At 38.9% G+C, this 24,072-nt stretch overlaps 1 protein-coding gene across 1 annotated transcript in view; it reads right to left on the reverse strand.

Annotated features, from left to right (window-relative positions):
* Positions 1-13,935: 13,935 nt before the first annotated feature.
* Positions 13,936-24,072, reverse strand: part of NUP98 (nucleoporin 98 and 96 precursor) — a 115,235-nt gene continuing 105,098 nt past the window's right edge. The window contains exons 31-33 of the mRNA XM_039252054.1: positions 20,557-20,711; positions 15,382-15,493; positions 13,936-15,250 (exon numbers count right to left, since the gene is read on the reverse strand). Coding sequence (XP_039107985.1) covers positions 15,033-15,250; positions 15,382-15,493; positions 20,557-20,711 — 485 coding nt within the window. The 3' untranslated portion in view covers positions 13,936-15,032. The remainder of the gene's footprint in view (positions 15,251-15,381; positions 15,494-20,556; positions 20,712-24,072) is intronic.

The following is a 24,072-nucleotide window of genomic DNA, read 5'->3' on the forward strand; positions in this document are numbered from 1 at the left end:
TCTGAGGGGAGTTCTCAGTGCTTCTTAAACTTCAACTTCTACTTCCCTCTCTAGGTTGGGGAAGTTCTCTGCTATGATTTGTTCCAGGACTCCTTCAGCACCTTTCCCTCTCTCTTCCTATTCTAGAATTCCTATGATACGGATATTGTTCCGTTTGATTGTATCGCTGAGCTCTCAAACTCTTCTTTCATGTTCCTGGATCAGTTTATCTCTCTTTTTCTCAGTTTCTTCCTTTTTTATAATAGTGTCTTCTAAATCGTTTATTCTCCTTTCTGCCTCTTCAATCGTGCATTGGACACCTCCAGTTTATTATGTATCTCATTATCTCATTTTTTATCTCATTTTTTAATTCACCATAACTATTTTTAAGCTCCATATTGTTTGTAGCCATAGTTTCTCTGATGTCCTCCATGCTTTTTTCAAGTCCGGCGATTAATTTTATGATTATTGTTCTAAATTCTTGTTCAGTTATGTTGCTTATATCTGTTTTGAGCAGTTCTCTAGCTGTCATTTCTTCCTGGAGTTTCTTTGGAGGAGAGTTCTTCTGTTTCATCATTTTGGTTAGCTTCTATCTCTTGTTCATTTTAAAAGCTTGTTGTACACACGGCCCCTGCGAGTTCTGCTGTATTAGAGAGGGCTCTGTTGACTGTTCAGGGCCTGTCTGTTCATGAAGTATTCTTTGGATGGTGTCTCTTGGTTTCTCTTGTTGAGCGTTTGGTTATTTTGTTTCCCTACTGGTAGTGGTATTTGGGACTCTCCACCATGTGTAGTTTGGCTTGTTTCTTGAAGCAGCCCTGGAAAAAGAAAACAGACAACCACAGAGGGAACACAGGTACACAAATGTACAGACAAAACCTATAAACACGCAAACCTAGGCTCAGGTAAAAACAGCTACAACAACAACAAAACAGCTATCTGGAGGGGATGGGCATGGTTTGGTGTAGGCAGGTCTTGTCTCCACTGTGTCCGCCGGCCTCCCTGAGGCCCCTCCTTGGTAGTTGTGGGGAGAAGAATGGCGTCACCCCAGTCCCTTCTCAACCAAGCATTGCAAATCACTTCTTTGGTCCGATCTTCCTGTGCTGAGGATGTAGCCAAGGTGGGCTGAGTTCTGTGCCCTACACTCTGCCTGTTTCCAGGTCCCAGTCTGCAGGCTTTGTTATACTGCCCTGAACAGTCCCGCAGGTCTCTGCTTCCCTGTTGTCTGGGGGAATAGTTGTCTTTGAGATCAGCTGATTCACTTCACATATCCTCAAGATTCACCCATTTTGTTACATATGTCAGAACTTCCTTATTCTATACATTCAATATATTCTATTGTATGTATATGCTATATTTTGTTTATCCATTCATTTCTTGAGAAATACTTGGGTTGCTTCCACGTTTTGGCTAGTATGAATAATCCTGCTGAGTATGAAAGTAGAAATATCTCTTCAAGACTTTGTTTTCAGTTATTTTGGGTATCATTTTTTTGTGTTTTTGAGAAATCTCTATGCTACTCTATACTACTTTTTTTTTTTTTAAATATTTTTATTTATTTCTAGGAGAGAGAGAGAGACAGCATGAGCAGGGGAGGGTCAGAGAGAGAGGGAGACACAGACTCTGAAACAGGCTCCAGGCTCTGAGCTGGCAGTCAGCACAGAGCCCGACGTGGGGCTCGAACCCACAAACCGCGAGATGATGACCTAAGCGAAAGTCGGACGCTGAACCGACTAAGCCACCCAGGCGCCCCTATACTACTTTTTATAGTAGCTATAACATTTTACATTCCCACCAAACAGGGTACAAAGGTTCCAATTTCTCCACATCCTCAACAACATTTGTTATTTTCTGTTATTTTTTTTTTTAATAGTAGCCATCGTAATGGCTATAGGTTGGTATCTCACTATAGTTTTGATTTGCATTTCCCTAATGATTAGTGATGTTGAGCATCGTTTCATGTGCTTATTGGCCAGTTATATATCTTCTTTAGAGAAATGTCTATTCGAGCCTTCTGTCCATTTTCAAATTGGGTTTTATTGTTGTGTTCTAGGAGTTCTCTCTATATACTGGATATTAATCCCTTATCAAGTATGTAATTTGCAAATATTTTTTTCCATTCTGTGGGTTGCTTTTTTACCCAGTTGATATATATTTTTTGGTGAACAAAATTTTAGTTTATGAAGTCCAGTTTGACTATATTCTTTTTTTGCCTGCACTTTGAAGTTATATCCAACAAATCATTGCCAAATCCAATGTTTTGAAGCTTTTGCCCTGCATTTTTTTCTAAGAGTTTTATAGCTTTAGTTCTTATATTTAAGTCTTTGATCCATTTTTAGTTAATTTTTATGTATGGTGTTTAGATAAAGGTACAACTTCATTTCTTTGGATCTGGTTATCCAGTTATCCCACCAACATTGTTGAAAAAACTGTCCTTTCTACCACTGAATGGACTTGGCACATTTGTCAAAAATCATTTGACCCTCATGTGAGGGTTTATTCCTGGCTTTTTATTTATTTATTTTTTTAAATGTTTTATTTATTTATAGGAGAGAGAGACAGCATGAGCAGGGGAGGGTCAGAGAGAGAGGGAGTCACAGACTGAAACAGGCTCCAGGCTCCGAGCTGGCAGTCAGCACAGAGCCCGACGCGGGGCTCGAACCCACAAACCACGAGATCATGACCTAAGCGAAAGTCGGAAAGTCAGACGCTTAACCGACTAAGCCACCCAGGCGCCCCTCCTGGCTTTTTATTTTAATCAATTAGTCTAGATGTCTGTTTTTATTTTGATCACTGTACCTCTGTAGTAAGTTTTGAAATCAGGAAATGTGAGTCTCCCAGCTCTGTTCTTCTTTTCCAAGATTCTTCTTTAATTTCTTTAAGCAATGTTTTACAGTTTTCAGTGTAAATGACTTTTGCCTCCTTGGTTATATTCATTCCTAACTATTACCTTTTTGATGCTATTGAAAGTGGACTTATTTTTGTAGTTTCCTTTTTGGATTGTTGTTAGTGTATAGAATGCAACTGATTTTTGCATGTTGATTTTGTATACTGCTTTGAATTCATCTATTCAGCTATTCTAACAGTGCCGTTGTTGAACCCTGTCATCAGCATCGTTATTTGGTGTAATCTTTAGGGTTTTCTACATAAAAAATCATATCATCTGCAAACAGACTTTACTTCTTCTTTTCCAATTTGGATGTCTTTTATTTGTCTTTCTTGCCTAATTACTCGGGCTAGATCTTCCAGTTATTTTGAATGAAAGTGGTGAAAGAAGATGCCCTTGCCCTGTTCCTGATCTTAGAGGAAAAACTTTCACTCTTTTCCCATTGAGTGTGATGTTTGTTGTGGGACTTTCATATATGGCTTAGTTTGTTAGAGTGTTGAGTGTTTATCAACCTAGTTTGTTGAGTATCTATCATGAAAGAGTATTGGATTCTGTCAAATGCTTTTTCTGTATCAGTTGAGGAGATCATGTGCTGCCCCGCCATTCTGTTAGTGTGGTGTATATATTGATTGATTTTCAAATGTGGAACCATCCTTGCATTTCAGAACTAAATATCACTTGATCCTTGTGTGTAATTCTTCTGATATGCTGCTGAATTCAATTTGTTGGTATTCTATTAAAGATTTATGCATCAATGTTCATAAAAGAATTGGTCTGTAGTTTTCTTGTAGTGTCTTTGTTTAGCTTTGGTATAAGAGTAATTGTACACATTAAATGGGAAACTGTAAGTAGGAGTGTCTGGCTGGCTAAGTTAGTAGATCATGTGACTCTTGATCTTGGGGTTGTAAGTTTGGGCCTCATGCTCAGTGTAGAGATTACTTAAAAATAAAATCTTTAATTAAAAATTTTCAAAAATGTTTATTTATTTTTGAGAGAGGGAGAGAAAGCATGAGTAAGAGTGGGGCAGAGAAGAAAGGGAGACAGAATCTGAAGCAGGCTCCAGGCTTTAAGCTGTAAGCACAGAGCCCAATGCAAGGCTTAAACTCTTGAACTGCGAGATCATGACCTGAGACAAAGTCGGATGCTTAACTGACTGAGCCACCCAGGTGCCCCCAAAATAAAATCTTTACATGGGTAAGTGTATAATGTGTGAATTATATCTCAATAAAGCTGTTACCAAAATTTCATAAACCATCATGAATGAGAGTTAGCTGAAACAAGACAACAATCACAGAAATAAGAAAGATCAAAGGTATTGGACATATTAAATATTAATTTGAGTAATGTATTTGAGTATTGCTCTAAGCACCATAACATATATTAATCAATAATTCTTACAATATCCTGTAAGTTATTTTATAATACCTTGAAATATCATATGCTTTATAAATGAGATAACTGAGGCACAGGAATAACTTAGCCAAAATTCCATAACATATACCAATGGACTCCAGATTTGAACATAAGATACTTGGAGTAGGGAGTCCATGCCTTTCTATGCTACAACTATACTGCCCCTTTTAAAATCAAAACAGATGTCTGCATAATATGATTTAAATAAAAAGGACTGAAAGTTTGACAAAATAAGAGGACCATCAAAAAAGCAGGTAGGTTTAAAAATAAACCACATAGGGGTGCCTGGGTGGCTCAGTACTATGAGTAGCCAACTTCAGCCTGGGTCATGATCTCACAGTTTGTAGGTTTGAGCCCTGTTTTGGGTTTTGTGCTGACTGATCACAGCCTAGAGCCTGGTTGCTCAGAGTCTAGAGCCTGGTTTGGATTCTCTGTCTCCTTTTCTCTCTCTCTGTCCCTCCCCCACATGCACGTGTGCACTCTCTCTCATTCTCTTTCTCTCTCTCAGAAATTAACATTAAGAAAAAAAATTTTTTTAGCAATCCTATCAAAATAACACTAGCATTCTTCACAGAGCTAAAACAAACAATTCTAAAATTTGTATGGAACCAGGAAAGACACTGAATAGCAAAAGCAATCTTGAAAAAGAAAACTGAAGCTAAAGGCATCACATTCCCGGACTTCAAGACATACTACAAAGCTGTAATCATCAAGACAGTATGGTACTGGCACAAAGAGACACTCAGATCAGTGGAACAGAAGAGAGAACCCATAAATGGATTCACAAATACATGGCCAACTAATCTTTGACAAAGCAGGAAAGAATATCCAATAGAATAAAGGCAATCTCTTCAGCAAATGGTGCTGGGAAAACTGGACAGTGACATGCAGAAAAGTGAACCTGGACCACTTTCTTACACCATACACAAAAACAAACTCAGAAAAGATGAAAGACCTAAATGTAAGACAGGAAGCCATCAAAATCCTCAAGGAGAAAGCAGGGAAAATCTCTTTGACCTTGGCCGCAGCAACTTCTTACTTAACACATCTCTGGAGGCAAAGGAAACCAAAGCAAAAATGAACTACTGGGAGGGACCTCATCAAGATAATAACTTCTGCACAGCGAAGGAAACAATCAGCAAAACTAAAAGGCAACCAACAGAATGGGAGAAGATATTTGCAAATGACATATCTGATAAAGGGTTAGTATGAAAATCTATAAAGAATTTATCAAACTCAACACACAAAAAGCAAATAATCCAGTGAATGGGCAAAAGACATGGATAGACATTTTTCCAAAGAAGACATCCAGATGGCAAACAGACACATGAAAAAATTCACAACATCAATCAATCATCAGGGAAATACAGATCAAAAAACCACAATGAGATACTACCTCACACCTGTCAGAATGGCTAACATTAACAACTCGGGCAATAACAGATGTTGGTAAGGATGTGGAGAAAGAGGATCTCTTTTGCACTGCTGGTGGGAATGCAAATTGGTGCAGCCACTCTGGAAAACAGTATGGGAGTTCCTCAGAAAATTAAACATAGAACTACCCTATGACCCAGCAATTGCACTACTATTTATCCATAGGATACAGGTGTGTTGTTTCGAAGGGGCACATGCACCCATTGTTTTTAGCACCACTATCAACAATAGTCAAAGTATAGAAAGAGCCCAAATGTCCATCGATGGATAAATGGATAAAGAAGATGTGGTATACATATACAATGGAGTATTACTCGGTAATCATAAAGAATGAAATCTTGCCATTTGCAATTACGTGGATGGAACTGGAGGGTATTATGCTAAGCGAAATTACTCAGAGAAAGACAAATATCATATGACTTCACTCATATGAGGGCTTTAAGATACAAAACAGATGAACATAAGGAAAGGGAAGCAAAAATAATATAAAAACAGGGAAGGGTACAAAACTCTATATATTTAACTCCACATATTTAAGAGACTTAAATATAGAGAACAAACAGAGGGTTGCTGGAGGAGTTGTGTGGGGGGAGGTGGGATAAATGGGTAAGGGGCATTAAGAAATCTACTTCTGAAATCATTGTTGCACTATATGCTAACTAACTTGGATGTAAATTAAACAATAAAAAAACATTTAAAATTTTAAAGTAACCACGTAATTAACTGAAATTAGTAATTTAAAAATTAACAGATTAGACACAGTTGAAGAGATACCTAGTGAATTTAAAGATAAATCTGAAAATATTACATAAATACAAGCTGGGGAGACAAAAAGAAAGAAAATAAAAGGTTAGGAAGCAGAAGAAAAAATGTGTAGGTTAAATATATATTTAATCAGAATTTCAGGAGAAAATAGAATAGGGAGGGGAGAGTCAGCATTGAAGAGAGAATGGCTGATAGGGGAAATAGAGGAACAAAAACCAGGGAACAAAAAGAAAATAATAAAATGTTAAACCTAAATTCAAACTTACCAATATTTACAGTAAATGTAAATGGGCTCAACACACCAATTAAAAGGCAAAGATTGTAAAGACACTATTAAGACACAGGGAAGACAAGCTATAGATTGTGAGAAAATATTTACAAATTACATATTCAGCAAATAACTTGTATCCAGAATATATATATAAGAATTTCTCAAAACTGAACAATGCAAACCATGTAACATTTTTTTAATGAGCAAAAAATTTAAAAACAAAGGAAAAACATTGCCCCACACAAAAGAGAAACAAAGTCCTTCAATGGGTGAATGGATAAACTGTGGTACATCAGACAATAGATTATTTACTATTCAGTGCTAAGAAGAAATGAGCCATTAAGCTATGAAAAGACATGAGGAAAACTTAAATACATATTAACATAATATGAAGAAATAAGTATCTGAAAGGGCTACATACTATATGATTCCAACTATATGACATTCTGGAAAAGACAAAACTATGGAGACAGTAAAAAGTTTGGTGGTTGTTGGAGGCTGGCAGGTGTGGTCAGGAAGATGAATCTGCAGAACAGAGGATTTTTACGGCAATGAAAATACTTTGTATGACACCATAATGATGGATACTTGTCATTATACATTTGTCCAAATGTATAGAATGTGCAGTATACTAAGAATCAACTGTAATGTAAAGTTCATCACCCATGGACTTGAGGTGATTAGGCTGTGTTGATGTAGGTTCATCAATTGTACCAAGGTTCCACACTGGTAAGGAATGTTGATAATGGGGAGCTTATGCATGTGTAGGGGCAAAGTAATATGGGAAATCTTGGTACCGTCCATTCAATTTTCTATGACCTTAAAACTACTCTAAAAAATTAAGTCTTAATAAGGTTTTTAAAAAAATGCAATGAAGTACTGATACCTGATACAATATGAACCTTGAAAATGTTATGCTAAGTGAAAGAAGCCAATAAGATTACATTATTTGAATCCATTTATATTACATTCTGTAACAATACAATTATAGTGAAAGAGAACAGGTTGCCAGTAGTTAGGGATGAGTAGGATGTGACCATAAAAGGATAGGAGGAGAGGGGCGCCTGGGTGGCGGTTGAGCGTCCGACTTCGGCTCAGGTCATGATCTCATGGTTCGTGGGTTCGAGCCCTGTGTCGGGCTCTGTGCTGACAGCTAGCTCAGAGCCTGGAGCCTGCTTCCAATTCTGTATCTCCCCCTCTCTCTGACCCTCCCCTGCTCATGCTGTCTCTCTCAAAAATAAATAAAACATTAAAAAAAGGATAGGAGAAGAGAGTTTTTAGGGTGATGGAATATTTTATATCATGACTGGGGTGGTTATACAAATCTGTATGTGTTGAAATTAACAAACTTAAAAAAAGATTTCTCTATATATGTAAAATATAGAATTAAAATAAATTTAGTGGATTCATAACTAATGTAATGCAGGTTTATTGCACCTGCCGAAGAAGGAAGACAAGACTTAAGAATGAGTGGTTAGGGGTGCCTGAATGTTCAGTCGGTTGAGCAGCAAACTATTTTGGCTTAGGTCATGATCTCATAATTCATGGGATTGAGCTTCATGTCAGGCTTTGTGCTCACAGTGTAGATAGAGCCTGCTTGGGATTCTCTCTCCTTGTCTCTCTGTCCCTCCCCTACTTGGATGTGTGTGTTTGCACACACACTCAAAGTAAATAATTTTTAAAAATGAGCAGGTGGTATTTGGAGGAATGGGTAAGAGGGTGAAAGATACATTCTTCTTTCCTGTACCATTTTCTTTGGCAATTATTCAGTCTTTTGGGGACACAAGAAATTACACTTAAAAATAATGTTTTTTTTCAAAAAAATTTTTTTTTATGTTTTTTATTTATTTCTAGTAGAGAGAGAGAGACAGCGTGAGCAGGGGAGGGTCAGCGAGAGAGGGAGTCACAGACTGAAACAGGCTCCAGGCTCTGAGCTGGCAGTCAGCACAGAGCCCGATGCGGGGCTCGAACCCACGAACCGCGAGATCATGACCTAAGCGAAAGTCGGACGCTTAACCGACCAAGCCACCCAGGCGCCCCTAAAAATAATGTTTTGCAGGGGCATGTGGCACATGTGTGGGGTAACAGCAGAGGGAGATGGGGGGAGAGGCGAATCTTAGGCAGGCTCCTCACTTTCAGTGCAGAGCTGGATGCAGGGCTCGATCCCCTCAACCATGAAATCATGACCTGAGCCAAAATCAAGAGTAGGGATGCTTAACTGACTGAGCCACCCCAGGCGCCCTGAGCATGTGACTCTTGATCTTGGGTCAAGAGTTTGAGCCCCATGATGAAGATAGTGTTTACTTAAAATAACGTTTTGCAGGATACCTCAAGGGCCAAATAAAGATTAAATTCAAGAGTGCTTCAAAACAGGGACATAGTGCACATACAGAACAGACCAAAGAGTTAAAGATGTTTATCTGTTTAGCTTCAGTTTGCAAGACACCACATTTGGGGATCATCTAAACATGGCACACAATTCAAATTCTTTTTGATGCTGGCAGGCTGGGTGGGTGGGAGTACTGGGGGGAGATGTACCTCAGGACCAGCCAAGAGGGTCCTTGACTTCACACAGTATGGAAATAAAAATGTGAGCCAGCAGGAGGTGAAAGCAGTTTATTAGATCTCTACTGTATCTATCAATCATCTATCTATCTATCTATCTATCTATCTATCTATCTATCTATCTATCTATCTATCTATCTATCTATCAAGAGGAGAGAGATACAGAGTATCCAGAGGACTTAGAAAGGAAAAGAACATGAGTCTCATTTTTGTTTAGGCTCTGGGTTTTATTGAGGATAGTCGTATAGTGTTATGTGTCCTCTCAGGCACCCAAGAACTGGTTAGAACAAAGAGGAGGGCCAAAGTGTTATTCCTTGAAGCCAGAGGGTCTTGGCATTGCGATGTTTAGCTCTGGTGGTCTGGAATGCACATATGATAGTTTCCTCTGGTCATTCTCACCTAGTCCTTCCTTAAATGTTATTTATTCTAGAGAATCATCAACTCCTTGTCTCTTACAAGAGACATTAACAGACATGTGTAAAGTGGGGTGGAGGAGTAGGTCCTATCAAGACTAGAAGCCGGAAAAGCAGCAAAGGAAGAAACCCAGCTTTTCCCTCATGGGGTCCCTTCAGTTTTCCTCTGATTTCCATAGTACAGTCTCTGAGTAAGACTGATGTGTAAATAGGTGTTTACCTGGAAAAAAAAAAAGCTGAAATTCCTTATAACATACTGTGTTTGGGATGAAAATGTTAAATTGATTTAAAAAGCATCCAAAAGTTGGTGGATAACTTTTTAAGAAGCCATTGGAGGAGGGGACAAAGAAAAAAATTAACTGCACAATGTCTCTACTTTGAAAATAATGAATTACCACATATAAAAAGATAAGGGATGTATATTATTATCATTACGTGGAAGGTTGATAGGAAGTTATCTAAAGGGTGAATTGGGGCACCGGGGTGGCTTAGTTGGTTAAGCGACTGACTCTTGATTTCAGCTCAGGTCATGATCTTAGGGTCTCTGCGCAGTGTGGAGTCTGCTTAAGATTCTCTCTCTTCCTCTCCCTCTGCCACCCCCACCAGGCACACGTACATGCATTTTTGCTCTCAAAAAAATAAAGTAATAAGGCTGACAACATCTGAATCAATAATCTTAGTATCACTAAAAATAGGACAACCAGACATGTGTTTTCTGAAGTGATAAAACACACCACCATCTACTCTGGAAGGTGAGGCCAGAGGTTAAGAGAAGGAAACTGAATCTAATCAAGCCTTAGATCTAACCAGCAGTATACAAGAAGGGAGTATATAGGAAGTTGAGGCACAACCAGCCAAACCTAGAAACCCCTGGTCCTCTATCCTAAAGGACAAATGAGCCTACTTTTAAAAATATATGGAAAATGGGGCGCCTGGTGGCTCAGTCAGTTAAGCATCTGACTCTTGATTTTCTTGATCTCAACTCAGGTCTTGATCTCAGAGTAGTGAGTTCAAGTCCTGCCTTGGGCTCTGCTCTGGGCATGAGAAGCCCACTTAAAAAAATAACAAGGAAAAAAAAAAAAACCCTAATGGACGAAATGATCCACTTACTTTAATAAACAAAGAGCATTAAAAAAGAGGGTAAAGAGAGCGATAATATATTATAATACTGGAGATTTATCAACCAAATGCAAAGTGTGGACCCTGTTGAGATCCTAATTCAAACAATTCAACAGTAAAAATTGACCTTTCAGACAACTGGGGAAATTTGAAGATGTAGTGGGTATTAGCTCCTATCTAGGAATTATTAATTTTGTTAGGTGTGACAAAGATGTTGTGATTATGTTTATAAAAATTTACTTGTTAGAAATGCTTATTGATGGGGCGCCTGGGTGGCTTAATTGGTTAAGCGTCTGACTTTCGCTTAGGTCATGATCTCGCGGTTCGTGGGTTCGAGGCCTGCGTCGGGCTCTGTGCTAACTGCCAGCTCAGAGCCTGGAGCCTGTTTCAGTCTGTGACTCCCTCTCTCTCTGATCCTCCCCTGCTCACGCTGTCTTTCTCTCTGTCTCCTAGAAATAAATAAAAATCTTTAAAAAAAAAAAAAAAGAAATGCTTATTGATGAAATGATCTGCTTTAGAAATATCATTGTGGGGTGGGCAGAATAACAATGGAGGTAAAGATGAAATAAAATTGGAGGATTGTGACAAATGTTGCATGTGGATTCATGATACCATTTCACTTTTGCATATGTGAAAATCTCTACATAAAAGGTTAATAAAAAACCCTCAGGAAAATGTAAGAAATGAAGGTTTAAAGCAGAAATCAATATACAGCAAAACCTTGATTTGTGAGCATAATTCATTCTGTAAACATGCTTGTAATCCAAAGCACTTGTATATCAAAGTGAATTTCCCCATAAGAAATAACGGAAACTCAGGGGCGCCTGGGTGGCTTAGTCGGTTAAGCGTCCGACTTTCGCTTGGGTCATGATCTCGCCGTTCGTGGGTTCGAGCCCCGCGTCGGGCTCTGTGCTGACTGCCAGCTCAGAGCCTGGAGCCTGTTTCAGTCTGTGACTCCCTCTCTCTCTGACCCTCCCCTGCTCACGCTGTCTCTCTCTCCTAGAAATAAATAAAACATTAAAAAAAATTAAAAAAAAAAAAAATAACGGAAACTCAGATGATTCGTTCCACAACCCCAAAATATATTCATATAAAAATGATAATGTAATATAAGAAAATACAAAATAAAAATAAACCTGTACTTACCTCTGAAAACTTCTGTGGCTGGTATGAGGCGAGTGGAGGATTATTGTGCAGGATGACTTTCACTACCACTAATGGAATCACTACCAACTATTGGGTCAGTGAACATTTTTTCCTGCACTGGAGCCATTGTATGCATCCGCACAGATGTTAACTACAGTACAGTATTAATGAACTCTTGTCCACTGTATTTAACGTAACTGGTAATACATTATGTTTTCCCAGAGGAAAGGGTCTCTATCTCCAGACAGCCTGACCTAGAATGAAGTAGAGCATTCCTAACCTTACTCTTGTATGTAAAAGCAAAGGACTGTCCATAAGTGCTTTGAAGTGACAAAAAATACACTAGTGCCAGCTGTGGGCACCTTCAAACATTCTGAAAAATCACTGATTTCTGCCAAACACCATGGCCTGAGACTGAGCATCCAAGCATGGGGGACGATCACCACAATCCTGCTGAGAGAGAGAGGGAGAGAGAGGAGAGAGGAGAGAGAGAGAGAACCATTGGCTCGGTTGTGACGTGACGTTCAGGATCATGTACTACTCGTATTGCAAGACATGGCTTGTTTATCCAGTTAAAATTTATTAGAAATGTTTGATCGTCTTGCAGAACACTCGCAGAACAAGTTATTCGCAATCCAAGGTTTTACTGTATTACAATTCAGAACTTCGGTAAAATTGGTAAGTCGAAGAGCTGGTTCTTTGAAAAACAACAAAAAATCTCGAGTAATTTTTGGTTAATACAAAGTAGCAGCTGAGTAAAACATCTGAAAACAGCACCTCCTGAAGGCCTTGGTTTGGCTAATCCAACATTTAATCTCCAGAGTTTCCTGACTTTGACTTTGGCATTCTGCCAAGGAAATACACTTATTTTGGATGTTGTATGAGGTTGCAGATTCTGTAACTCTGTTGAGTTTTGAGAAAAATGATTCCTGTTTTTATATTTTTGAGAAACTTAAAATTTTTATTTCAATGGAGTTTTGCAATGTAGAAGAGCTTCCTCATCTTCTTTATCATTCACTTTGAACTGTAAGTCTGTTGTCTGTGATATAACGTAGCTGCTATGATAAACATCTGATGTAGAGCCTTTAAAAAACACATGGATGTGAAATACTTGTCTTAAGAGGAAACACTGCACATATTCACAATTCTTAACACTTCTAAAGGCTAACCATTTCTAAAGCACACTCACTTCACAAAACACCTTTCTCACAAGGAAACCAGAACAGGAATTCTTTGCTAGAAGCCCAGCAGTGCTCTGTGACTCAGGTTCACAGTCAGTAATGGAGATTCCCAGCTGAGTTACCCTTGTCCTTGCAGGTCTAAATTAAAGGGAAGTCCCAGACCCACTCTGCTTTAGCTCCAAATTCCTTCATGTCCCAGTGTCTTTGGCCTATCCTAATTGGAATTTGCTCACACCTTCAGTTTAACAGACCAAGCAATCAACCAACAAACCAACCTCCCCCCAAATAGTACTCATCAGACCTATTTGCTCCCTCTGGAAAACAGGTCTGTTTAGCAGCAACATAAAAGATCATTAACCCCATAACACAATGGAACATGAGTGTGATCCAAGTTTTAAAAAGAAGCAAAACCCCCCGAGCAGAAGAGCCAGGAGGCTTTGAACTCTAAAGGCAATGAGACTTTTTCCTGATCCCTCACTGGGAATCCAAACACATAAAAATATGCTTACAAATATTTTAATATAAACAGTAAAGATTAATTAATAATCTCTACACCCTTGCCCCTAAATCTGCTCATAAATTTAGCCTTTGATTGTTCATGCCCCATCTCCCTTTAGATTGCAAATCAACTGAGGCTACTATAAAGTTCCTTGGGGATAAGAAGGCTCAAAAAACACAAAGGGAAAAGGCCAATAGCAGGAATGCTATAAAGATTTCATTTTATTTATTTTTTTTTTAAGAAAAGTAGCTTCAGAAAAAGAAGAAAATAATCTAGATCATTTATTTATATATATATATACTTTTTAATAAAAACCTTTACATAATCTTCATGCATAAAGACCCAGAGGTGGCCATGTTGTCTGTGACAGCCCTAATACCAGCTGTCACAGGTCTTTACCTGGGACTATCCATAGCTGGCAGCAGTGTAGCAAAGGCCCTCCACTAAAGCCCCTAAAGCCCAGCTCCCTGCCTGCCTCAGTAACAGTTTTATGTTCTGGGACTATAGACAATGGGTAGGAAATGCTTTGGGCTAGAAGAGAAAGGACCAGGAGGGCTACCCAACCTGCCATGTTTTATCCAAACCCTTCAGGGAAATCCAGAATGGTGGCCTAGCAAGATGACTGAAAACCAGGGATCAAACTGAGTTCTGGAGCTTCCAAGAGACAGGATCTGTGACCGAGAGTTCCTGTACATGGTAGTAGGAAAGGTTTGGTGTTCATGGAACATTCAAGGCAGAACAAGCCTTGAAGATTCATCCCTCCATGGCAGGCACTCACTTCTACCCTAAATGAGTCAGAAAGACCTTGTTACTGCTTCCTAACTCAGTCCAACCCTCTTTGGACTCTAAAACATTGTTAAGTCATCAACCTACTTAAGAGACATATTCTACTTCCTTCTGCGGATAGTTCATCTGTTAAGGAAGGACAGTCCTTGATTAACACATTTGTCCAAGTATAAAAGGGCTGAGGTAGGAGTAGGGTAGGAGGTTGGCATGGAGGGTCACAAGATCCAGAATGGCTGAGAGAGAAAAGGATTCCCTGGTTCTTGGGGGGGGGGGGGGGGATTTCTGCCAAAGGTGTTTTATTGATCCTTTTTGAAAAGAAAGGGGAAAAAAAAAGAATGGTCTTAAGGAAAGTAAAAAGAGACTTGGCTCCTTTTTGGGTTCCAAAAGCCCTTATGTTTTGTTCAGCATTGAGAAAAGCCCTGAACAAATGAAGGATGCTGCTTGGGGCAGCAGGAAAAGAGGATGAATTCCATAGCCAACCAAGAGAATGGCAAATAGTGCCAATCAACTCAATGTAAAGGACCTTTGTATGGTGAGTGTGTATGAGCATGTGAGTGTGTTAGGAGGAACCTGGGATTCACTGGCTCCCAACAGTCAATTCTCGCAGGTAGGACTGTGTGAGGCCGCGCAGTTCCTCCAAGGCATAGTCCTCAGGCATGGGGAGCCGGCCAACATGGGGAGCCAAAAGATGCAAAGGGACTCGCTGAGGGTCTGGTGTTGAGTCAGAGGTTGCATCAGGGGCTTGCCGAAGGCTCCATACCACCCGCAGCAGGTTTGCTACACGTTTGGCCATGTCTGGAGAGAAAAAAAAAATGGAGTGGGGACCAAGGATGAGGGGTGGGAAGGTGGGGGCATCAGGGCAGATGTGTAATAATCATAAGAACAGGAAGCATGCAGGCAGGAAGCAGGGAAGGATGGAGGCTTACCTGACTGGGCAAGGCGATCCTTGGCATTGAAACACTGGATCTGCTGAATGCGGTTGCAGAGTGAGGTCACTTTGGTGTGTAACTGCTCCATTTCATAAACTGAGCAATCCACCTACAAAGAAGCAGAGAAACCAGTTAGGCCAAAGGAAGGTCCCCTCACCCCAATTCTATCCATAGACTGACTATACAAAGTTCTGAAATAACAGAGAAAACCCATGAAGCTGACTGGCAGTGTCATGTCACCACTATAGAGCCTAATCACTGAGGACAAGGCACAATCTCAACAGTAATCCACAAGAGGAAAGTAACATACAGTATGTAGAGCCTTGGACTGGGCAAGTCTGGAGATTAGCATTCATGAACCATTGTAACTAACAAAAATATAGATAAATCTGGGCTCAGAAAAATTGTATGCTTCTTAAGAATATACAGTAAGACGTGGAGTCCAAACTAGTATTTAATTTAGGTATTAAATTGTGAATCCAAGTTCACAACTCTCTCTAAAATACAACAGGGCCCTCTCCTCATTGTATGCTCTCTCACTATGTGTTGCAACACACTCCTATGACCTTAATTATGATCAATGTGCTGATGATTCCTATATCTTTAGTTTAATATTCCAATTTTCCACTCCCCTTTCCAGGGCCACTACCCTACCCCAGGCTATCATTACTTCTTACTTGAAATATCTCAAGAGCTTGATCACTATCTTCAGTGTCATCCCCATTACATCCTTTTCTCTACCATCTGGTAGCCAGAGTGATCTTTCTACACTTTTTTTAATGTTATTTATTTTCAAGAAAGAGAGAGACACAAAATCCAAAGCAGGCTCCAGACTCTGAGCTGTCAGCAGAGCCTGATGTGGGACTTGAACTCACCAACCACGAGATCATGACCTGAGCCAAAGTTGGAGACTTAACCCACTGAGCCACCCAGGTGCCCTGCCAGAGTGATCTTTCTAAAAAGCAAGTCTGTATTTTTATTCTTTTTATTTTTGTTTAACGTTTATTTATTTTTGGGAGATGGAGAGAGAGAGTGTGAGCAAGGGAGGGGCAGAGACAGAGGGAGACCCAGGATCCAAAGGAGGCTCCAGGCTTTGGGCTGTCAGCACAGAGCCTGATGTGGGGCTTGAACCCATGAACCAGGAGATCATGCCTGAGCCAAAATCAATTGCTCGACTGCTTAACCAACTGAACCACGGAGGCAACCCTGAATTTTTATTCTTAAAAAAAATTTTTTTTTGGTTATTTAAATAATCTCTACCCCTAGCATGGGGCTCCAACTCGAACCCTGAGATCAAGAGTTGTATGTTTTTATGGCAATGAGAAACAATGAAATCTGGCCATGTGTAGCAACATGGATGGACCTTGAGGGTGTTATGCTGAGCGAAATAAGTCAGGCAGAGAAGGACAAATATCATATGTTTGCACGTATAGGAGGATTAGGAGGAACTTAACTGAGGAACAAGGGGGAAAAGAAGGGGGGAAATGGTGGGGGAAAGGGAGAGAGGCAAACCATGAGAGACTCTTGAATGCTGACAAAAACTGAGGACTGATGGATGTGGGGGGGAGGGGGGATGGGCATGGAAGAGGGCACTTGTGGGGATGAGCACTGGGTGTTTTGTGGAAAATAATTTGACAATAAACTATTTGTTTAAAAAAAAAAAAGAGTTGTGTGTTTTTCTGACTGAACCAGTCAGGAACCCTGTATTTTTTTTATTCTTTACTTATATTCTGAATACTTTCCAGCTGTAGTATCTTATTCCTCTTTGTCTTACATGACTCTTGTCTCTCAGAATAAGAGTTTGAGACCCTCCTCTCTCAAACTCTTACATTAAATCACCCTACTTACTAACTTTACTAATACCTTCTCCTCCAAATGCTCAATCAACTCTTCCAAGAATTTTCTCTCTCATTGAATCCTTTTGGGGGGGCTTTGCAGAATCTACCATTTAATACCTCTACAAGTACTTTTTTTCACAAAAAAATCCAGCCTTTAACTGGACTTTCAACGGTGGTAAATAAAATGAGGTCTTTGTTCTCAAGAAATTCATAGATAATAAAGAAACCACTGGAAATAAATCTTGAAGAATCATCTACGCAGACAATTCAAAGAGGGTAATGTGGCAGAAAAATTGGGACCTTAAAAACAATGACAGGGTCAAGCTTTCTAGGCAAAAAGGACAGCTAGAACGACCAGATGGAAATGCAAGGAAAGCTCAGGTGGGTAAAATGCAGTTAAAAAAAATTTTTTTTATGTTTATTTTTTGAGAGAGCAAGAAAGAGAGCAAGCGAGGGAGGGACATAGAGACGGAGACACAGAATCTGAAGCAGGTTCCAGGCTCTGAGCTGTCAGCATAGAGCCTGATGCAGGACTCGAGCTCACAAGCCCAACTGCAAGATCATGACCTGAGCTGAAGTCAGACGCTCAACTGACTGAGCCACCCAGGTGCCCCTAAAATGCCGAGTTTAAAGAGGAGAATAGAAGAAGATGAAACTGGAGAGGTTTTATATATCAGTGGATCATAACTGGGGGTCCTTAGAATTCTGAGAGTCTGTGAACTTAGAGTGGGAAAAATAAAATCTTTATTTTTACTAACTTTTGTGAACTTGGAGTGGGAAAAATAAAATCTTTATTTTTACTAAATTTTTCTAAAAATTAGCATTATTAATGTAGAGATTAAGCAATAACTGTGACTTTGTCAGCAGCAGAAACCACAGGTATTTTCATATTACATTACAGTTGTTAGTGATTTTTAAATGTAGTGCTTCAGGGGCGCCTAGGTGGCTTAGTCGGTTAAACGTCCGACTTTCGCTTAGGTCATGATCTCGCGGTTCGTGGGTTCGAGCCCCGCGTTGGGCTCTGTGCTGACTGCCAGCTCAGAGCCTGGAGCCTGTTTCAGTCTGTGACTCCCTCTCTCTCTGACCCTCCCCTGCTCACACTGTCTCTCTCTCTTTCCTTGAAATAAATAAAAAAAAAAAAAAAAAAAAAATTAAATGTAGTGCTTCAAAATTAGATCCACTGCTAAAGCACTTATTACTTACTTACTATAAGTTCTTAATACTTTGGTAACTGTATGTTAACATAACTGGTTTCCTTTGTAATCCCATGAATTTTAATTTTTGCATTATTATTTTTTTTTTGCATTATTTTTGCAAAATACATTAGACAGCCATCCGTGGGCTTCACCAGACAGTCAAGGAGGTCCATAGCACAAAAAAGGTAAGAATTATTCATGCAGAGCTTTATAAGACTTGCTAAGGAGCACTTTATTCTAAGTGAAATGACAAGCCACTGGAATGTTTTTAGAGTGAGATGATATGATTTGTATATTAGATCACTCTGGGGGCACCTGAGTGGTTTAGCCAGTTAAGCATTTGACTCTTGATTTCAGCTCAGGTCATGATCTCATGGTCAGGAAATAGAGCCCTGCATTGGGCTCTGCACTGACAGCGCTGACGTCTGCTTGGAATTCTCTCTGTGCCTCCTCCAGTCACACTCTCTCTAAAAATAAACAAACATTAAAATAAAATTCTGATCCACCCATCCTCCTTTTTCACTTCTAGAAAGCCTTACTGACTCCCTGAGACTGGGTTAGGTACTCCATTTATGTGTTGCTACAAGATATTCTTTGCTTAATCCTTACATATATCATTCTATAGTAACTGCTGGCTTACCTGTAAATATCTTCCTCACCAAAATTATTACTTTGGTAGGGGTAAAACATACACTACTGCTTACCTTCATATCCCTCAAATCCACCAGTGCTTGGGAACAATAAGTTCTCAATAACTAGGTTGTGTAAATATATGAATGTTCAACTAGAAAAGAGTTTTCTTCAGTGATAATTTAGGGGTGATGCTCTTAACCCATCTTAAACATGTAGCAAGTAAATTATGAATATTATGTGCCAGGCACTGAGCTAGCAGTGGGGATTTTAATAAGAAAAACAGATAACAATTACTAAACACTTAGTATATATAGTGTGTTAAAACACAGTATATTTTGTTTAATCTTTGTGACAACTGTCAGATATCTATGATAATTTGTGCCATTAATTATTTGCTTAAGATCACATAGCTAGTGAGTGAGGGAACCATTAACTGAATCTAACAGTTTGGCTCTAGAACTTGATTCTTAACCTCTATGCTCTATTACCTTTAATCTTCAAGATCTCCCTAAAAGGATCTCATGGTAACTGCAAGACAGATGTAGATAAGTAACTATAATACAGTTAGTAGACTAATGTATCACGTGCTTTGGTAGAAAAAATAAACATTTCTTAGGGGAAAATGAGAACAAAGTAGAGCTTACAGCAATGTTTTTTTTTTTTTAAGTTTATTTATTTATTTGGGGTGGGGGGCAGACAATAGAGATAGAGGGAGAGAGATAATCCCAAGCAGGCTCTGTGCTGTGACCACAGAGCCCCATGTGGGGCTTGATCCCAGGAACTATGAGATCATGACCTGAGTGGAAACCAAGAGTCAGATGCTTTACTGACTGAGCCACTCAGGCGCCCCCAGCAATCCAAATCTTAAAAATGACTGCATGTATGCTAAAGACTGAAATAAAACAAATTCTGTTGGAAACTCCATGAGTAATTTAGTGTGATTAAAGCAGGTTGGCATCTGGAATGTGGGGTAACACTAGTAGGAGTAAGGCGGAATGAAAGGTTAAAAGCCTCTATATGGGCTTTAATTCTATTCTCCAGAGTTTGGTCTTTATGCTATAAACAATGGAGGCCTATCTTATGATCTTATCAAGACTGATCCCAACACATTTTAATAAAGACTAAAAAAATTGTTAATACTTGCGATTTTAAACATGCTAAATGATGTATGAAACAATTACCTTCACCAAATCTCTGACCTTACTATCTCTCTCTTTCTTGAGCTGTTCACTCAAACTAGGGCTGGACAAGGGGAGACTATGGACAAGCCTCGGCATGTCTATTGTACATACCACTTAGTAATAAACAAGTTCTTTTTAAGTTTTGAAACAGTTGCCATAGTGGCGATAGCAAATTAGCCTCATCAAAACACCCCTCTTGCACTGACCCTTCTATCTTTGCCATTAAGTTTTTCAAGTGGTCGCTCTTGAAGGCCTTTTGAAGTCTCTATGGCTTTAAGGGCCAGGGAAAAGGAAAACCAAGCAGTAGTTCAAGAACTCAAGTACCTGCTGTATCTGGTGAAGCATTTCCATGACCTGAATATAGTCCAAGTAAACAAGCCCTGATGTCTCCCAGTCCTGGATTAGGCTGCTGCGTTCTGGAGGTGCCAGATCTTCCAAGAACTCCTTCAGGTAGTCATAGTTCTCATTAATGATGGCATCTGAAGAAACAAAATATTAAGCACTATGTCTACACAAGTATGTGGTTCTCAAAAACACACAGAGGACATGGCAGAAATCCAAAACAGGAAGGAAGGGGAAATAATGTTGGGTCAAACTAGAGAATTGCAAGTAGATATCTTGAAATTGTCCAAAGAAATATGTGAAAAAGTTCTTGCTTCAGTTCCCCAAATAGAGATATCTGGTGGGTTTTTTTGTTTTCTTTTTCTTCCCTTTTTAAAAAAAAAAAATATTATTTTTGAGAAAAATAGAGTGTGAGCCAGGGAGGGGCAGAGAGGAGGGAGAATCTCAAGCAGAGTCTGTGCTGTCAATACATAGCCTGACATAGGGCTAGAACTCACAAAACTGTGAGATCATGACCTGAGCCGAAATCAAGAGTCAGGTGCTTAACCGACTGAGCCACCCAGGCACCTCTCTATTTTCTCTTTTTGACACATAACTGATCTATAACATTGTTTGTTTCAGGTACACAACATAACAATTCAACAGTTGTATATACTGCAAAATGATCACCACAGTGTCTAGTTATGTTACCATACATAATTACAGAATTTTTTTCTTCTGATGAGAACTTTTAAGATTTACTGTGTTAGCAACTTTCTTTAAAAATTTTTATTTTTAAGCAATCTCTACACCCAACGTGGGGCTTGAACTCACAACCCCAAGACTAAGAGTTGCATGCTCCACTGACTGAGCCAGCTAGGCACTCCCTATATTATTAACAACTTTTAAATATGCAACAGTATTATTAACTATGGCTGCCATACTGTATATTTCATCCTCATGACTTATTTATTTTGTAACTGGAAGTTTGTATCTTTTGTCTCTCTTTACTCATTTTGCCCACTTTCCCCTCCCCCTCACCTCTCTGGCAACCACCAATCTGTTCTCTGTATCTATGAGGGGCTTTATTTTTTTTTTTGGTAAACATTCCACAAATAATGTGACACCATACAGGATTTGTCTTTCTCTGACTTATTTCACTTAGTGTAATGCCTTGAGGTCCATCCTTATTGCTGCAAATGTTAAGATTTCATTCTTATTTATGGCTGAATAATAACCCATTGCATATGTATACAATACATACACATACACCATGTTTTCTTCATCCATCCACTGATAGACACTTAGGTTGTCTCCCTATCTTATCTATTATAAATAATGCTACAATGAACATGCAGTTGCACATATCTTTTTGAGTTGTGTTTTCATTTCTTTTTGGATAACTACCTGGAAATGGAATGGCTAAATCATATGGTAGTTCCATTCTTAATTTTCTTTTCTTTTTAAAAATTTTTAAATGATTATTTAACGAGAGAGAGAGAGAGAGTGAGAGAGCGAGTGCGGGGACGGGGGGAGAGAGGGATAGACACAGAATCCAAAGAAGGCTCCAGGTCCTGGACTATCAGCACAGAGGTTGATGCAGGGCTTGAACTCACAAAATGTGAGATCATGACTTGAGCTGAAGTCAGATGCTTCACCGACTGAGCCACTCGGGTGCCCCTATTTTAATTTTCTGAGGAAACTTCATATTGTTTTCCATAGTGGCTGCACCAATTTACATGTCTGCCAACAGTGCACAAGGGTTCTCTTTTCTCTACATCCTCACCAGCCTTATTTATCTTCTTGACAACAGCAATTTTAACAGGGATGAGGTGATACCTCACAGTGGTTTTGATATGCATTTCTGATTAATGATGTACAATATCATTTTATGTAAAACTGTTAGCCATTTGTATATATCTTCTTTAGAAAAACGTCTACTCAGATCCTCTGCCTATTTTTCAATCAGATTTTTTTGGGGTTATTTTTATGAATTCTTTAAATATTTTGGATGTTAACCCTTTATCAGATTAAGGATTTGCAAACATTTTCTTCCACTCAGTAGGTTGCCTTTTCATTTTGTTGATGGTTTCCTTTGCTGTGCAGAAACTTTTTAGCTTGATGTAGTCCCATTTATTTCTGCTTTTGTTGCCTTTGCTTTTGGTGTCATATCCCAAAAAAATAATCATCAAGATAGATGTCAAGGAGCTTACTGCCTATGGTTTCTTCTACTTTTAGGCTTTCAGGTCTTATAATTCTTTATCCATTTTGAGTTAATTTTTGTACATGGTATAAGACAGTGATCCAGTTTCATTATTTTGTATGTGGCTGTTCAGTCTTCTCAACGCCTTTTATTGAGGAGACTGTATATTCTTGGCCCCTTTGTCATAAACTAATTGGCCATATATGCATGGGTTTATTTCTGGGCTCTCTACTCTGATTTTAAAGTTTATTTTTTTTAATTTAAGACAGAGAGAGCACAAGCAAGGTGGGGGTGGGGAAAGAATCTCAAGCAGAGCCCAATATGGGGCTTGAACTCATGAACATGACATGATCACCTGAGTTGAAATCAAAAGTTGGACATTTAACCAACTGAGGCACCCAGGTACCCCCCGGGCTCTCTATTCTGTTCCAATGATCTATGTGTCTGTTTTCAGGCCTATACCATACTGTTTTGATTTATTACAGCTTTGTAACTGAATTTGAAATCAGGGAGTGTGCTATCTCCAGCTTTGTTCTTTCTCAAGATCACCTTGGCTACTGGAGATCTTTTGTGTTCCACACAAATTTTAGAGTTGTTCATTCAACTTTTGTAGAACTGGAATTTTGGCAGAAATTGCACTGAATCTGTTGACTGTTTTAGGTAGTAAGGATATTTTAACAATATTAATTCTTCCAACTCATAAACATGCAATATCTTTCCATTTCTGTGTCTTTAATTTCTTTCATCAACGTCATAGTTTTCAGGGTATAGGTCTTTGATCTCCTTGGTTAAATTTATTCCAGGTATTTTATTCTTTTAGATGCACTTGAAAATGGAATTGTTTTCTTAATTTCTCTGATAATTCATTATTATTATATGGAAATGCAACAGATTTCTATATATTGACTTTGTACCCTGCAATTTACTGAATTCATTTATTCTAAAAGTTTTTTGGTGGAATCTTCAGGGTTTTCTATATATAGTCATCACGTCATTTGCAAACAATACAGTTTTATTTCTTTCCAGTTTGGATGCCTCTTAATTATTTTTCTTGACTAACTGTTCTGACTAGGACTTCCAATATTATGTTGAATAAATGTGGTAAAAGTAGGCATCTTTGTCTTCTTCCTGATCTTAGAAGAAAAGCTGAAAGCTTTTCACCACTGAGTATTATGTTAGCTGTGGGTTTGTTATATATGGCCTATATTATTGAGGTATGTTCGTTATATGCCAACTAGTTTTTATATAAATGGATGTTGAATTTGTCAAATACTTTTCCTGCATCTCTTGAGACGATCATGATTTTTATCCTTCAT

The sequence above is a fragment of the Hyaena hyaena genome, unplaced genomic scaffold, assembly GCF_003009895.1.
Source record: "Hyaena hyaena isolate Hyena2069 unplaced genomic scaffold, ASM300989v1 scaffold_406, whole genome shotgun sequence".
Lineage (NCBI taxonomy): Eukaryota > Metazoa > Chordata > Mammalia > Carnivora > Hyaenidae > Hyaena > Hyaena hyaena.